This window comes from Toxorhynchites rutilus, chromosome 1 (assembly GCF_029784135.1).
Source record: "Toxorhynchites rutilus septentrionalis strain SRP chromosome 1, ASM2978413v1, whole genome shotgun sequence".
In the NCBI taxonomy this organism is placed as follows: Eukaryota; Metazoa; Arthropoda; class Insecta; order Diptera; family Culicidae; genus Toxorhynchites; species Toxorhynchites rutilus.
In genome coordinates this window covers 155,333,608-155,350,612 of record NC_073744.1, presented here as the reverse complement: position 1 = coordinate 155,350,612, position 17,005 = coordinate 155,333,608, and the positions used below count along the sequence as shown (strand labels likewise).

Here is a 17,005-nt window from a genome sequence, read left to right as displayed (position 1 = left end):
AAATTTTAGCTCATTCACAATACCGATTGCCCCTGGCTCATTGGTTTTGAAATCTGTTTTATAGAATACACAGATTCCAGTGTTCGTACATCAACCGCTGCGCAATCATAACTCCTCTTAGGGAGAGTTCATTTACATACAGATATGTGTGATTTTAATAGCCTGTTTTCAAAGCAATTTTGAGGCTATTGAAACAAGTTTTTGCACCAGGGCGCTCCTCATCTTTGAGGTCAAAATGACCACTTTTGAATCGGTGAAATCAAGCTCTACATGTTGGTTCTGACTGAGCATGCTTGCCGTAACTTTCCACAAGAATCCGATGTGTCTCAGCTATTTTCTTCTTTTGTTTGCAGTAATGCAAAAGAATTCCCCGCAAAAACGGCTTTTTCGGAACGAAATTTTCCATTTTTGAAGTGATTGGAAAAATGTTGTTTTGACTTTGAGGATTCAATACGCACTGATACTTGAAGCCTCAAAGTTGTGTTCTGTGTTGTCCGACGTGAATGTTTGAAATGGCAAACGTATTGCGACTTATTTGTATACCCAATATTTGCTTCAACACCACCGTTATTCCACATACATACACAAAATCTGTTTTTGTGCGGTTTTTTATGCGAATTTTTTGTTGTGCTTTTTTTCGTGCGGTCTCTATCCCCCGCACAATACAAATGAAACACACATTTCTGCATTGCAATAATTGTTTCTATGGTGATTAAACACTCCTCCCCCTCTCTAACGAGGGCCTGCCATACAAATGAAACACAAATTCCTGCATAACTCGAAAACTAATCAAGCAAATAGAGCCAAATTTGGCATGTGATGGTTTTAGGGGGCAAAAACGTTTCTAAGGTGGTTTGACACCATTCCATCCTCTCTAAAATACAAATGAAATGAAAATTTCTGCCTAACTCCAGAACAAATCAAGTAACAGGAACCAAATTTGGTATATAGTGGTTTTAGAAGGAAATAAATGTTTCTATGGTGGTATGACACTCCACCATAGGAACATTTAGATTAGAAGATCAATCAATGAACAGTTCTGCAATTGGACCCATGAACGTGCGCTTAGTAGGAAAACGTGGATGTGATAACGAAAAATAAATTTTGGGTGGGACGAAGTTTGCCGAGAGAGCTAGTTTATTATAAACATAACCCTGCGCTTCAATCTAGCATTCACAACGCAGAAAATTTTGGAGGCTAATGTTCGAGACTGGATTGCATAGTAGACGTAGGATTATGTTATGCTATTTGTTGTTTGTTGATTTTGAATATTTTAAAAAGATACGCGGTTACAGTTGATCTCTCGCAGCAACCTCCATGTCACTACTGACTTCATCCTTTGCTTCACTTTTCTCAATTTTTCGTTTTTTTCTCTTCTCTTATCTATTTTTTATAACAAAATTCAAGATTATAAGTGATTTACCTTGCTCCTAGCCCTACATCTTTATTGATTGATTTCTTACTCTTACTCATTTCTTACTTATTGATGTTGATAATGATTCTCGCGTCACTTTAATTCTGTTTACACGTGTCATTCCTTTTGTTTATTTCTACTATTAAAACGAAATCCTACTTACTGAAACTAATTGATCTAATTGCCTAGATTTCGTTCGGTTATATCATTCGAAGGTTGGCAGCAACTCCAGATTTTTTCAACCAACGATTTATATATAACGTTTTCATCCAGTTTCGTGTGTTAGGTGGACTCTTTAGGATCATACGAAGAATCTTATTTTACATTTTCTGAAGTCCTAGTCTATGACTGTTCGCACAGCTCTTCCAGATCAGCACGCCATATTCAATTATTGGAAAGGATGATCTGTTTCTATACAACAAGCCTGTTGTTAAGTGACAGAAATGAGTAGAGAGTCAACATATGTCCCAAAGTGTAGGTTGCTGTTCATAGTAAGGCCAAAGTGAGTCCTCGCCAGACCACTCCATCGCAGTACCGTTGAATCTGACCTAAACATCTTCAGCCAGGACAAGTCGGGGAAATTTTAAGTATGGAAAATGATGCTCAGGGTCTTCTCCGCAGTGATATAAATTTTTCAGTTGTTGACAGGGCGCCCTAGCCTCTCTGAAGCTTGGCAGTGAGAACCCTAGTTACTTTACCATTGCAGGTGATCACGGTGTCATCAGCGAACAGGACGTCATTGTCCGGGAAAAAAGGCAGAATGAAGGCTCGTACCATTCACAACGACCCGGATCATCGTATCGGGAAGATAGTGTTCGAACATCTTCACTAGGAAGATGGGATGTACCGATCCAACAGACCATCATGCCATCATACCACATTGTCGAAAGCCTTTTCAAGCCGATAAATATATAAAGGTATAATGGTTTAACACGTGAAAATCTGGACACCAAATTCTTCTTGGGGTTTAAAAATAGGGTTTCATATTCTGAAGTACAATGTCATAAATATACATTAGTATATTTTTGCGCCATTTTTGCTGTATTAAGCGGACCTTACACGGTCAACTTTATTGACAATATGATGACATTTGAGAGCATAATGACAGCTGAACATGGCCGACAACGCAGAAATCCGGATTTTCTGATTTTCGGGCATCAATATCGTGACAATTCATATGGATGCATGATGTTGACGTTTTACCTCACGGCTACTGAGTTGCCAGATTTGCAAGCGGACATTTAATTTTTGTTAGTTTTTTTTGCGATTGCAATTAAAATTTATACACTTCTGAAATTGTAGGAATCATAAATGAAAGCATTACAGGTCTGTCCAATTAGAAAAATGACGCAATAAATGTAAATTACTGACTTTAAATAGCAAAATAGTGTTTCTTCACACTCCGCTGTAAAATTTGGAGAATGAGAAGATCTGGGAAAATCTCAGGTGAAAAAACATCACGTGTTAATTCAAGTTACAGTAGAATCCCGATTATCCGCGGAATAGTCGGGTAAACTCACCGCGAATAACGAAAATCGCGGATGACCCATTAAAGGACCAAAAAGAAATGCAAACACGAAAAAATATGTTTCAACATAAAAACTATGTTTTATCAATACAGAAATCACTAAACTATTCATCTATAAGGTGTATATGGCTAAATAATGCTAAAGCCATGACCACAACAAAAGATCAAGGGCCTACAACTCACTAACAAATTCCGGAAAGGCCTATTGATTAACTATGGAACTCGCAGTCGCGAATAATCCGCACGGCGGATCACCCGCTCGCGGATAGTCGGGGTTCTACTGTCATAGTCTTATTTATGGAATAAAAACATTTGCTTGCAGATAATATAACTTGCATATATTTTCGCAAACATAAATAATCTGGCATCTCTGAAACTGAAAGGAACAGTCTGTATTTGTGAAGCGAGTATTATGAAGTGTTTTTGAGAAGGAAAAACGAGTTTCAAAGTGTAAATTATGAAAGAAAATTAACTTTTCCGAATTAAATTAGTATTCTATGTGAATGCAAATCACTTTTTTTTGCAAGTGGTGAGAAAATCCCATACAAAAATTGTGTCCGAAATTGACGTTATATAATAATAATAAATTTTAGTAGGAATATCTTAAAATTCAGAGGAAATAGGTTAAGTTACGGTTAGGACTACGCACTTCAACTAATTAAATAATACCAAGTAGATATTTTCATTCAAATTTTATCAATTAAAAATTGCCTTTTAGCCTTCTAATCTGATGGAGAATAGTTTGGATCCCAAACTCGAATGTCGCCAGTAGCCATCGCGGATATTTTCGTTGTCTCTGGTTGAGGGCGATATTGACCGTGTAATGTGGCAAAATATTGATTGAGGTTAGATCGGATGTCGAAAGCCTAGCTGTCACGATATTGAAGACACTTATTGTCAATCAGTTTGATCGTGTAAGGTGCCCATTACTGTTTGGTGAAACTCGAGTAGTGTCAAGTCCGACCAGAATAGGCAGCCCACCTCAAGCTGTTCCAGAGAAAACCGTAGTCTCTTCCATAGGCACTTCTCCTGTTTCATGGTTCCAGAAGTGATGACAGTTCCGCTTTTCAGTCTACAACTGCAGATTCCTGGCCAGGGAATGGAACTTTTTCGGGAGTTTCGACTTCTTCTTGATTTTACATTCATCCGGGCATTCTTCCGGGATACCGAGAAATAAATTTTCTACCCTGAAATTTGATCAAAAACTACCAGCCTCGTTGTCCATAGCCACGCTGTCAAATTTTGTTAGAAAATTTTGCGTACATTTTCCTCGAGCGCTTGTATGCCTCTCAGAAAACTGCTTTGTATTCCGGTCCGGCACAATCTGACAACCAATGCCTACTGTGATTCTTTACACTCAGCTTATATTCAGTGATTTGTTTCAAAGAATGCCTTAAGGGAGTAGCACACTATGAACATCATAACGAGTATGTGATTTTCGTGATTTTTTTCAACGAGAAAATAAATTACTATGATTAATTTGACATCACAGTTTTATTAGGTATATATTACCCAACAAAAAAAAAATTGGCGTCAATTGGACTGTCCCCAGAATAACCGCAACCGGTTTGTTGAACCCTTGCAGCCAAAACCATGTAAACTGGTGGGAGTTCTAGTGGACCTATTTCAACCGTTGATTTTTTTTACATAATCTTGGATATCATTGTACGCAGAATTTTTTCAAAATTTTGATTTTTGACAAAATTGCGACATTTTTTGTAAAAGAATTGCGTTTTGTCTCAAAAATCGAGACGAAAACATTCACCAAAATTGTATTTTTCAAAATATCAGAAAATCCTACGTGCGATGAAAGGAAATTTAGTGGAGAATCTGGGAAAAACTATTTCATCAAAATCGGATGGACCGCTCCGGAGGTAGAATTCCCACCAGTTTGCAAAACTTAGTTTCGAGAAAAACACGTTTCAAATTTTGAATCCGCGTTCCTCACGCAAATACTTAGTTTTCATAGCTGTTAATATTGAATTCAAGATTGTGGTAGTTTACGGAGTGCTTTCTAGATTTATTTTCTAGAGGTTCCATTTGCGGAGCTCGACGAATCTGGCTTGAATGATTTGGGAAAGATTGTTGGAATTTGTATTGAGAAAACGAAGGCTTGTCCTCTGATACTGCCTCCGGTAGATGTAATAAATTCAAAGAAATGTGTGGAAATAGAATCTTTGTTCAGGAGGTTGTTTATCTGAGGAAGCTTCTGCACGTGCTATTCACGGGCTAATTCACTCGCTTGTTCGACATCCTCCAGCGATCGGTCGATGTTTTTCGTCGTCGTAGAAACTCGCTCAAAGTCGTTGACTTTATCCACGCGTCGTTTAAATCTGTCCCACTTTACTCGGCGATAATCCCTCCATGTTTGAAGTGTTCAAACAGGCGAAAATCTCCTAAATACATTAGGATATGATTAAGCAATGAGCGCTGAAAATTTAATCTTTTTTTTCGTGATGCAGCCTATTTTAATTCTACATTTTGTACTCTCAATAAGTTCTCGAAAGATGTGATCCTATGTCAACACAGCAACAATGTGTGCGTGTGATGCGAAAATGCAAATAAATAAACAATCTCCACCAGACTGTGTGAAAATCGAAGTTATGTATCATTTTTATCAAGCTTGGATTTCAGTTCAAAGACTGAAAACGAGCTTTGATGCTGCATCCTAGCCACACCACTGACTCTTCGGAGTGATTCTGCTCTCGAACTTTGTATCAGTCTGAACCGCTGTGTATGACATCCTCCTAATGCGTGATGCCAGGTTTTGTTTTCTAACGGAGGATGTCTCTAAATACCATAGCTCGTTGATTTTTTATCCCACTATTTACAGTATTATTCAATTACTTTTTCTTGTTTTCCAAGCGTCTGTTGTTAACACATTGCGTGAATTGATTTTATTGCTTGTTAGTTTCCTAAACTTCCACTGCTGCACACTTCGGAAACATCCGAGTCATTTGTAGTTGAAGGACTCGTTCTGTATGAACTACTAGAATAAGTCAGTCTCACTAAAAAATTCTTTTCACAGACCCTGAGTTCCATGGCGTCCAACAATCAGCCTCCATTGCCGCTATCGGGGCATACAAGTCAACCAGGATCGAACCGAGAAAGCTTTAGTGGACCAAATATTCCTAATCAAACGTATACACAACAAATTACATCCTAGAAAAAGATCGCAATCAACTCATCAACCAATGTTTTCCATTTCCAGCTCCACACAACCTCTTCAAGTGCCAGGATCAGGAAGCAATAGTCAGCGGAGCTCGTTCTCTGGCGCAGTGGAAACGCCCCGCCATCCGAGCCCCGTCGGACCACCACCGCAGAATCCATTCCTCTACGGAACGGACGTCGATTCGGTGGACATAGCAACACGCGTCGCAATGGTGCGCTTCTTCAATTCGCAGAACACGCTAGCGAACTTCTCGGAGCACACGCGAACCCTGCGGCTGTATCCCAGACCCGTGGTGGCGTTCCAAATAAATAGTTTCTTACGTTCGCGTCCACGTGCTTCCGCGTTCTTGAACCGTTTTGCCCGAACCCAGGCGGTTGAGTGGCTGGCGGAATGGTCCCTAACTCCAACCAATGTTGCATTCCTACGGGTCCAAACGGGAGTATTGGATCCGGCGCAAGTTGGCGACAAATCGAAATGGTACGCGCACACGTTGACACCTATAAAATTCCCGGTTTGGGACGATAACAGCTCCCTGAACGGAGCCTTGAAGGGGATGAAACAGGTGGACAGTCAGCCGACCGATGAAAGTGGTTCGGATTCGGAAGGTGCTGGGAGCACCAGTTCGTCGTACTCTTCGCTGAGCGATTTCGTATCGGAGATGGTCTCGTCGGATCTCTCGCCCAGTCTACACGATGTCTACGGCAATCAACACCATGTGCATGTGGCGCCAAAAACTTTGTCCTCGAACCTAGATCCTAAGCTGGTATACCGACCGCCGAGTTCGCTGCGCTATCCAGAGGGCATGAAACCACCCCAACCAGAGGTCGATGATGCCGACCGACCGGATTCCCCTGCGTCAACCTCATCCAGCCGATCGGATCTCAGCAGTCCAAGCTTCAATCGAGATTCGGAATTCGAGTTCAATCCTAAGGCGCGCAACGAAGCGCAGATGAACGCTCCGAAACCTGCCGTCGAACAGGGTAGCTTCGAGAACGAGTCGGACTCAAACTCTACGACCACTCCGAAAACTATTGTTTCGAAGGAAAGTGGGGCCTCGCTTGATGTGGAAGGAAGGAAAAATAGACTGGGGAAAATCCCACCGCCACTTTCACCCAATCTCGGCCGACAGCAGAGTGGAAGCAACATCCTCGCCAGAACTTCCAGCTCTGGTTCAACTGGTTCTAGCAGTCATCCTCCCTCGTTGGGTTCGGCCGGTTCGCAGCGGCAGAGTTCGCAAGGCTCCCTGTTTGAAGTACTGACTTCGCAGGCGAAGGATTTGGTTCGGGAAACGGCGAGACAAAGCAGCCAGGATGGTTTACTCGCCCATGTGGATAAGGTGAGACATCGTGGTCCATCTTGGGACCCGGTTTGGCATGACTAACAACTCTCTGTGTTGTCTTTCTGGTGTGTTTCTATCTTTGGTAATCTACACAAATTTTTGTTTTTTATCTTCCAAAACTACTGTCAACCGTATCGGTGTTGCCTTTTCGGTTTGGTGTTGTTTATTTTACGTCCAAACATGAACACGAAACCATACCACCCCCACGACGCCAATACCACCAATCATAAACAATACAATTACACATAGTTGAAGGGACAGGCCAAGGAGTTGAAGGAGCATGCCGAGGAAGAGATGAAAATCCTCGCTCCTCTGGAACAGGTTTGTAAGAACACAATTGATTTTGGTTTCATTTCTGTTTTTGCCATTTGAATGTCGTTGAACGCATGATTGTGTCGCTACACAGATGTCCAGTTCATGACGAATTCCGGCTTCTCTGTATGTTATCTGTTTTTTTTCGATGCACTCGATGGGTTTATGTTCGGTTCTAAATGTGTCGTTGTTTTCAGTTGACGCTTCAGGCCAAGAAGGCCGCTGAAGAAGCATCAAAGCAGGCACTGGAGGCATCCAAGCAGGCTGCGGGTGTTAGCAAGAACACGTTCGATGACCTTACATACGTTGGCAAGTCTACGCTTGGTGACTTGACGAAAACGGCAAAGGAGGCTGCTGCCAAAAAGGGTCTGCTACATCAGGGTGGTCAACAGAACCTACAGAGCCCCCAGAATATGTCTCCATCGGGTGGAAGTACCGTGGCTACTACAAATCAATCGCTGTTTTCGTCAATCACGAGCGACTTCAACGGAATTGCTCAATCAACATCGAGCATGTTTTCCGACTTGTTTGGGAACAAGCAGAGCAAACAGGCGGGGCAGCAGCAACTCCGTTCGGCGGGTGGCAATCTGCAGTCGAATCAATCGCAAACACAAACCAAAATCAAGGATAAGCTATCGTTCGACTCATTCCCCGGTCGGAAGGGGTTGGTGGAGCGAACGCCACTCATCAAACACACAGGGCCGAAGCAAACACAGGAGGAATTACAACGACAACAGAACGCGGAGCGTTCTTCCAGCAACTCGGAGAATCAAACATTCCTGAAGGACCTGGTCAACCAAGTACTCGCGGGCGAGGGCGTCGGTTGGCTTAAGCTGAATCGCTTGAAGAAATTGATGGAGGATGAATCCTACCGGATGCTTGTGCTGGGGAAGCTGAACAGGACGCTCGATCGGAAGATAGGACCGGACGACCACATCGATGACGTGGTGAGTACGATTTTTCGCATTCCAGTTTTTACGAACAGCTCGAAATTGGGAACTCTCTCTCTCTCTCTCTCTCTCTGCAGTGTATTTCTAAGGCGGTATACAAAGGTACCCTCAAGTGTTTGCTGGCAATAACACATGGGCTTGAGAATACAGTCGCCAATTTTGGTCTCGGTGGAATGGCGTCCGTATTTCAGATGATGGAAATTGCTCATACACACTTTTGGAGTAAGGATCTATCGGACAATACGACCGACATGCCCACGAGTCTTATGTCCAGTAGGGTAAGTGTAGTGCATTTCTTCTTTTCGGGGATTTTATTTTATTTGAAACTTTCTAACACAGTCGGTCAGTCCTATGGGCAGCAGAGAAAACTTGCGATCACCTCAGAGTCCGGCTGAGCCGACTGAATGGAGCCCGGCGCCTGGTGGGCGTAAAAACTCGGGCGTACTGAACGAACCTGTGATATCTCGACGACCCTCGGAAAATGAGAACGAAAACCAATCGACGACGGAGATGTTCAAGGACATGTTGACACAGAAGCGCAATATGCTGCTGAGCAAGTTGACATCATACGATTCTGAGGTGAGTTGTTCAACTTTGCTGTCATATCAAGTGAGTTTGTAGGCTTGTAATACTGTATTATATTTTCATGAGCTTCTATACATGTTAGTAGTTCCATTATTTGCATCTATTAGGAGGAAATCGTCGGAAGCTGCGATTTGTTTCCGACCTTCCAGTGAGCTTCTGTTGTAAATAAGTGTTTTATTGAATGTTTGTGCTTCTGATCTGTGCAGCCTGGTGGTGCGGCCCATGGATCTTCGGGTGCGCTGTCTGTATCCAGTGATGTACTACCGCAGCAACAATCTGGTGGGTCACTAATCCCATCGATCTCATGTCGTTCGACCGTTTCTGACACGGAGTATGAGAGAGTAAGTTGTACTATATTCTGAACTTTTCACTGTGTGCGTGAACGTATGCTGACTGTGTTTGACTGATTCTTCGTACTGAGGGTCTTTTTGCGCGTAGATAGATGTAATCAACATGCTCTCCTTGAACTCTATATAGCAAAACATGTTCTTTCAACGAGACAATTCTCTGATTTCCAGCATCCGAAGGGAACGTCAACACTGAAGGACGCAAAGAAAATGGCCGGCGGCCTTTTCTCAGGCAAATCATCACTGAGCGCTGGATTCCGCTACACCGGGGGTAACCTGATTCCGACTTCCAATTCACCCTCACCGGATGCACCCCGAGTTTATCTGTTCGAGGGGCTAGTGGGTCGAGAGCGTTCGACGGTATGGGACACAATGCAGTTCTGGGAGGATGCTTTCTTGGACGCGGTAAGCCAGGAACGGGACATGATCGGGATGGATCAAGGCCCCGGAGAGATGATGGAAAGGTACAAGTCCCTATCCGATTCGGAGAGGAAACGTTTGGAGCATGACGAGGATCGTCTGCTGTCCACAATGCTGTACAATCTGACCGCGATACTAGTCATGTTGAACTGTAACAAGCTGGAGATTAAACGGAAGATTCGCCGTTTGCTCGGCAAGAGTCATATTGGGTTTATCTACGCACAGGAAGTGAACCTGCTTCTGGATCAGATAAACAATCTGGTAACTTGCCCGAGTGTTCTAATATCTTCATCAATACTGATACTTATCCAATCTTCAAATAGCACGGTAACGATATTGACCTGAAACCCCTCGGATCGAGGCTCTTGCACAGGCAGAGCTTCACGGTCCATCAGGGAGTGGATGCAACTGGTCCCCTGCGATTCATGGAAGTACGGGATGATGGACTTGTTCTGAGGTCCGTCAACGGGACAATCGTTGAACGATGGTGGTTTGAGCGACTGGTCAATATGACATACTCGCCGAAAACTCGAGCACTTTGTTTGTGGCGACGAAACGGTGGTCAAACGCAGCTTCACAAGTACTATACCAGGAAGGTGACATATTCGAATTGATCCTTTTGTATGTCCATTTATCCACGTATACCCTTTTCAGTGCAAAGAGTTATACGGAGCAATCAAAGAGGCGATGGAGCGAGGAGGTTGTACCGGACAGGGACCGGAACTGGGCGGTGAGTTTCCGGTGCAAGACATGAACACCGGCGAGGGAGGATTAATGCAGATCTGCTTGGAGGGTGTTGGGCTACTGTTTGCTAACAGCAAGGTGGGCCGATTGATTTGAAATATTTTTTATTCGACTTTCAACATTCTCTTTGAACCTCATCTCAGCTCCCTCTTCTCTTTATCTATTACTTTCATGTCTAATGTCTACTCCATTATTGCTAATATTTAGTTTCCTTCTGTTTCCGTCACTTTTCAATGGCATCGTGTCTACTTGTGTACTAGCTATCAAGATATACATAACGTTTTTCTATCGAATAATCAATGTATTATCCATTTAGTTTTGAGAGGAAATCTGTAGTTGTACTTCGCGATTTATATTAATAGATGTGTCAATCAAAGGCGAAGTTAGTCCAAGATCACACACAAGATTATCACGTTTAATATAAAAAAAACTAAATGCCATCGTTGTGAACCGCTCTTTGGGTAGCTTCTTTCCAAATGTCGTTTGCATTCGAGCGAAAGGCAACCATGTCAGACAAGACTAGATTTTTTTTTAGATTTAAATCCCTAGTTGGATGTCTTGGGCTACTATTTGGAGCATCGTTTTTTGAGTCGTCCACAGCTCTCGCTCGCATTTAAATCACCCGAACTTAACTTATCTGGCACGATCAAACGTGAATGAGGAATTTCGAAATTCGTACTGCGGCCTAATTTGATACAAAAAATAATATCTCTGACTGATGCTCGAGACCTCGCAATCACGCTATATCAACTTATCCCGAAGATGCAAAAATTAAGGGTGTTTTACTTGTTTCGAATCTCAAGTTGGTAACTGTGAGTAGCTGTAAAAATACTGTGAGTGTTTCTTCATTACCCTATAACTGAATCTAATGGAATCGAATGGAGTTGTAATTGTCTCACTTTCAAACACCAAAATAAAACTGAAAACGTTCAGAAAGTGTTCACAGAAGTGAATTTTATTAAAGAATATTAAGCAATATACATAGCAATGAAATGAAAAAATCAAGCTTATTGTTGATTTCTAAAAAGTGATCGAACCTTAGATTTAACTTCACCAATTAAATTCTGCACAGTAGTCTTTGTGCACATTCTGGACGCTGCAGACCAATTCTTCTTAAACTCTGACATATTTTTAGACACTGTACCTTCCTTCTTGAACTTGGCCTTGACAATTGCCCAGTAACATTCATTTGACCGCAACTGGGGACAGTCAGGTGGATTGAGGTCTTTTTGACGAACATGGTGTTGTTTTCCGAAAACCATTGTAGAGTGGATTTGGCATAATATGTCGATGCCAAATCCGGCCAGAATAGAGGAGGAACCTCGTGTTTTCTATAAAGTGGAAGCAATTTCTTATTCAAGCACTCCTCCACATCAATTTGAACATTTATAGTTCCTTTTGTGAACAAACGCAAGGGGTTTTATCTAGGACACGACCGCATATTTTCGACGTAGAATTACGCAATCATATTATGCAATACACTTGTTTACCACTTCGAATATTATTTTAGAACGCATCGAAATTTTTGTAATAGTAATTTTGTAATAATTTGATCTTCGTTACAAGTAAATTTGATTAACGTGATTAACGTGTTTTACATTTCCCTCTGAATTATTGCACATCTCATGTTTATGTAGTTCTCGAATTGCGAAAGTTCATTCACCTCTAGTATCTGAAATGACGATTTTCCCAGGCCTCTCAGTTTAAAAGTACGTTTTAGAGAAACATATTCCGGTCTGCACAACGACAAACGAATACAACATTACTCAACACCAAAAAATACCCCCGACTTGCATGTACTTGCAAAGCGGATTCCCCAGACACATTAATTTTGAAGTCCGTGTCCGACTTGCATGTTTTGATGAAACGGATTCCTCCAAGCACATTGATTTTGAAGTTCGTGTTAGGGAAACACAGCTCAGTGGAAACAAAAATACCCCCGACATGCATGCATATTTGCAAAGCGGATTCCCACAGGTACATTGATTTTGAAGTCTGTGTTGGGGAAACCGTAAATCGGGCCAATCAAAAATTGTTAGCGAAATGTAATGTATAGCATATCAAACAAATCTTAGAGAATTTCCGATTCGATTGGTATGCAAATCATGAGTATTCGTTCACAGTGAAAATAGTTATTAACGTTAACTTTATTTCATAAAAACGTGACCTGTTTTCTGATCGATCGCATGTCACACGTGCAAATGGCTTGCTAATCGAGCACTTTTTGGCCGAATTTTTCCATCGCAACAGTCGTATCAGCAAATGGCACACTCTCTCCAATCGATTTGATAAAAAAATGTAGGTCCCATGTCACACGCATGTCACACGTGCAAATGGCTTGCTAAACGAGCACTTTTTGGCCGAATTTTTCCATCGCAACAGTCGTATCAGCAAATGGCACACTCTCTCCAATCGATTTGATAAAAAAATGTAGGTCCCGGCAGCGTTCTGGAATCTTCTTTGACGTATGTTTCTTCATCCATGAGAATGCACTGGTTGGGATTGCTCAAAATACGCTCATATAGCTTTCGATCTCGTATTTAGCGCGATCTTGCTGCTCCAGTGTTTGGCCACTTTTTGCTTTTAATAGGTCTTTAGACCATGTCTCTGTTTAATCCGCTGAATCATCCCAACAGTGGTTTTGAACTTCTTGGCCAAATCACGAATAGATGCAGACCTGTTCTTCTGAATATAATTTACAACTTTTCGGTCCAATTCGGGATTACTTGGTCCGGGTTTTCGTACACTTCTGCTGAGATCCTCGAAAGAACACTCATTACCGAACTTTGCGACGAGTCGTTCAACACTTTCTGGGCAAACTTTGGATTTTTTTGCTATTTTGTGGTATGCAACAACCCTTTCGGTGCACCAATTGTGCAGAATTCTCTTTTTAGTTTCCAAACCAATTCGCGACATTTCAAAAAGAACTTTATGGCCGCGACTAAATTACTTGTATTTCGATGTTTGACATGTAAGCAAAGCGTGCTCTGATTACACGATAAAAAAAAGTTCACCCGTTTGTGTGTAATAACGTGTTAAATGTTTAAGAATAATTTTCGATACACTCCTTATACCGTCCACATTAGTTGAAGGAAAAACCTTTATTCTCACATATACTTAAGTACTTTATTAACATAGTTAGAATGGATCGATTTGTGCATCAAATATGCACCTTTTTGTTTTGAAATCATACCGTTATGTCTCTCTCGTAGAAACAATGATCATTATTGGCGAAAAACAGGGACAGTCGATTTTCACAATCTTCACTCGAGGCGACCAACAAAACCATTCGCCGTTGACAAAAACAGATTAAAACCACATACACCGGATGAGAATCTCCAGACCATACCTTCGGAGCTAATGGCGTGTGGCTGTCGATATGAATGGCCTTGCGTTGTCCAGGTGGAGCATAATTCCTTTACTATTTTGAATGGCTTCTGTGCAATGTTCAGTACCTGGACAATTGTCGTACTACACAATTTTCATTTCAATTTCTTTTTCTTTTATCTTTGACTGATGGGCTTTGAATTGAATCGAAAAAACGTACGATAGATGGGCATATATTTTTAAACATGGGACGAACATTCAAGTGGAGAACCACAACAAGACTCAAGGAATTGTTGGATGAAAACTCATTATAAATTTGATATATTTTTTCAGATGCCACATAATCTGATAATTCCACAACGGTTGCGCATTAAGCGTTAAGTGATTCGGGGAGAATAACCCCTCCTACTCTTGTCGCGCTTGATCTAAAGTAAAACGGTCACACTCCTATAGATTAAGCAGATAAATTGAGAAAAAGCTTTTGATTTTTCAAAGATCGATTCTTTGGTACCGATTCAATAAGTGGATCGAATCCTACGCCGTTTGGAAAATCGATTCGACTAGATCGATCTTTTTACGAAGATCGCCCAATCCTAGTTTGATTGTACACTATGCTTAGAGTGGTCATCTCACCCCGTCGTCCCCTAATGGCATCTAGTTTAGATCTTGCCAAAATATTAATGGAGTGTCAAGGAAAAACTATTATGGATAAAACTCCGTTTTGTAAAATTCTGAGTTAATAGTCCTCTTCGGCACAAACATTCATTTTTTTTTGCTACAGCTGCATATAAAACAAATTAAAGTCCGACATAAACCTTGTTATCAGTTTTTTTGTTATAATTTGTCTGGAGTTGGCTTTTACATATGTTCCATCATCCATTAAGATACATGCCTTGAGTTTTTTCAGCACCTGATATTACAACCTGTTGTGACTTAATGCCAAAAGGAACAATGGGTTACGGGGATAATCGAATAATATACGCTTGAGAATACTAAGGACTTGTCTTTATATTTTACTTCTTCTTTCTTCTTAAATGGCACAAACGTTCCTAGAGGAACTTCGCCGTCTCAACGTAATATTACTCATTTTTATTTGTACTCAGTTGAGATTTCTATGCCAAATAACACGCCTAGAATGCATTCTGAGTGACAAGCTCTAGAATACGCGTGACCAAGTCCAAGTCGGAAGAAATTTCTTTGGCGAAAAATTTCCCCGACCAGAACGGGAATCGAACCCGACCCCCGGCAAGTTAGGTGTGACGCTAACGCTAGAATTTTTTCGGGATGCGGGTAAAATAGTCATATTGTGGGAGTAAAACAAACAGGTTTGTGTAATACGAAGCGTAGAAGTTTTTCGTTCGCGAGACGAATAAAGTACATTACATTATCGCTAGCCACTACTTTTATCCATCATTCTGGCAATTTACGGATTCCGTCACGAAAGAAGCGTTCATCTTTTGAAATGAAGAATGAATCGATCCAACTTACCAATGATACTGTTTTGTCTCAAATTTTGAACGCTTAAGCTTTGTTGGCCATTAAACAGTGTCTCATTACTCAAAATGGTGCTTTTCCGAGATATTAGTGTGGTTTTTGGATACTTTTCTTTCATTTGCCCGCAATAAAATTGATTTACAAATACATATTTATGGAGAAAAACTAAAAATATGCTTGATTACATTTGTCTCAAATTCCGAACAGCAAAAATGCAATTTAAAAAAAATCGTAACTTTTGAGCTACTAGACCGGTTCAGATGATCGATATATCAAATTAAAGCCTATTAGATTTTTCTTTTCTGGAAAAATACTATACTTCCAAAGTTTTGATTTTGTGCTTCGAAACTTGATTCAAATTCCAAATTTGCTAACGCAAACATTTTAAGGGGCGAACACGAAATTATTGCGACACCGAAAATGTCATGCCAATTTTCTTATAATGTTTAGAATCAAACCTAAATTTTAGGGTAGTTTTATACATATATTTACTTCAAAAATCAAAAGAAAAGGTAATCGATGGAGCCTTGAGTATAAAATTGAACGCATTTTCGCTTGATGCCCTCCATCAAAGTCTTTACAGTGTCATCCGGTAACAGTTTCTCAGTTTTTTCCCATTTTCTTAACATGTCCTTCTCGTCTTTGACTGTCTTCTTGCTCTTCCGAAGTTCCCGCTTCATTATTGCCCAGTACTGCTCCACCGGGCGCAGCTCCGGATAGTTTGGCAGGTTCATGTCCTTTGGAACAAAATGGACAGAATTGGCCTCATACCACTCCAGGACACTTTCAGAATAGTGGCATGATGCCAAATCTGGCCAAAATAGCGGAGCTTCGTCGTGCTGCTGCAAGAACGGCAAAAGGCGCTTTTCGAGGCACTCAGATTTGTAGATCTCGCCATTTACTGTGCCCTTTGTCACGAAAGGCTCACTCCTCAGTCCGCAAGAGCAGATGGCCCGCCAAACGAGATATTTGGAGGCGAACTTCGACATTTTCTTCTTCTTAAATTTGTCGTCCACATCGAACTTGCTCTTGCCGGTGAAAAACTCCAACCCCGGAATTTGCTTAAAATCGGCTTTTATATACGTTTCGTCGCCCATCACACAGCAGCCATATTTTGTCAGCATCTTCTCGTAGAGCTTCCGTGCCCGAGTTTTAGCCGTCGATTGTTGCCGCTCATCGCGGTTTGGGAAGTTCTGTACCTTGTATGTATGTAGTCCAGCTCTCTTCTTTGCATTCTGGACGTAGGTCTGCGACATGCCGATCTTTTTAGCCAAATCACGGCTTGAGACGTTGGGATTTGCTTTAATCATCCGCTTCACCTTTCCCTCCGTCTTTTTGTTCTTCGGTCCCGGTTTTCTTCCAGCTCCTTTGCC

The 17,005-nt window shown here is 41.4% G+C and overlaps 1 protein-coding gene across 9 annotated transcripts in view; it reads left to right on the top strand.

The window, feature by feature from the left end:
• Nucleotides 1-17,005, top strand: part of LOC129762987 (MAP kinase-activating death domain protein) — a 66,997-nt gene that overhangs the window by 27,412 nt on the left and 22,580 nt on the right. For 6 of the 9 annotated variants that reach the window (XR_008740771.1, XM_055761636.1, XM_055761637.1 and 3 more), the window contains 10 exons: nt 5,971-6,083; nt 6,154-7,450; nt 7,703-7,774; nt 7,963-8,712; nt 8,793-8,993; nt 9,055-9,294; nt 9,507-9,641; nt 9,819-10,328; nt 10,391-10,663; nt 10,722-10,889. Coding sequence is in view for 8 of the 9 variants with exons in the window: in XM_055761636.1 (XP_055617611.1) it covers nt 5,971-6,083; nt 6,154-7,450; nt 7,703-7,774; nt 7,963-8,712; nt 8,793-8,993; nt 9,055-9,294; nt 9,507-9,641; nt 9,819-10,328; nt 10,391-10,663; nt 10,722-10,889 (3,759 nt within the window). In the remaining variant the exon portion in view is untranslated. The remainder of the gene's footprint in view (nt 1-5,970; nt 6,084-6,153; nt 7,451-7,702; nt 7,775-7,962; nt 8,713-8,792; nt 8,994-9,054; nt 9,295-9,506; nt 9,642-9,818; nt 10,329-10,390; nt 10,664-10,721; nt 10,890-17,005) is intronic. The other 3 variants (XM_055761642.1, XM_055761638.1, XM_055761639.1) reach the window with 2 other exon arrangements.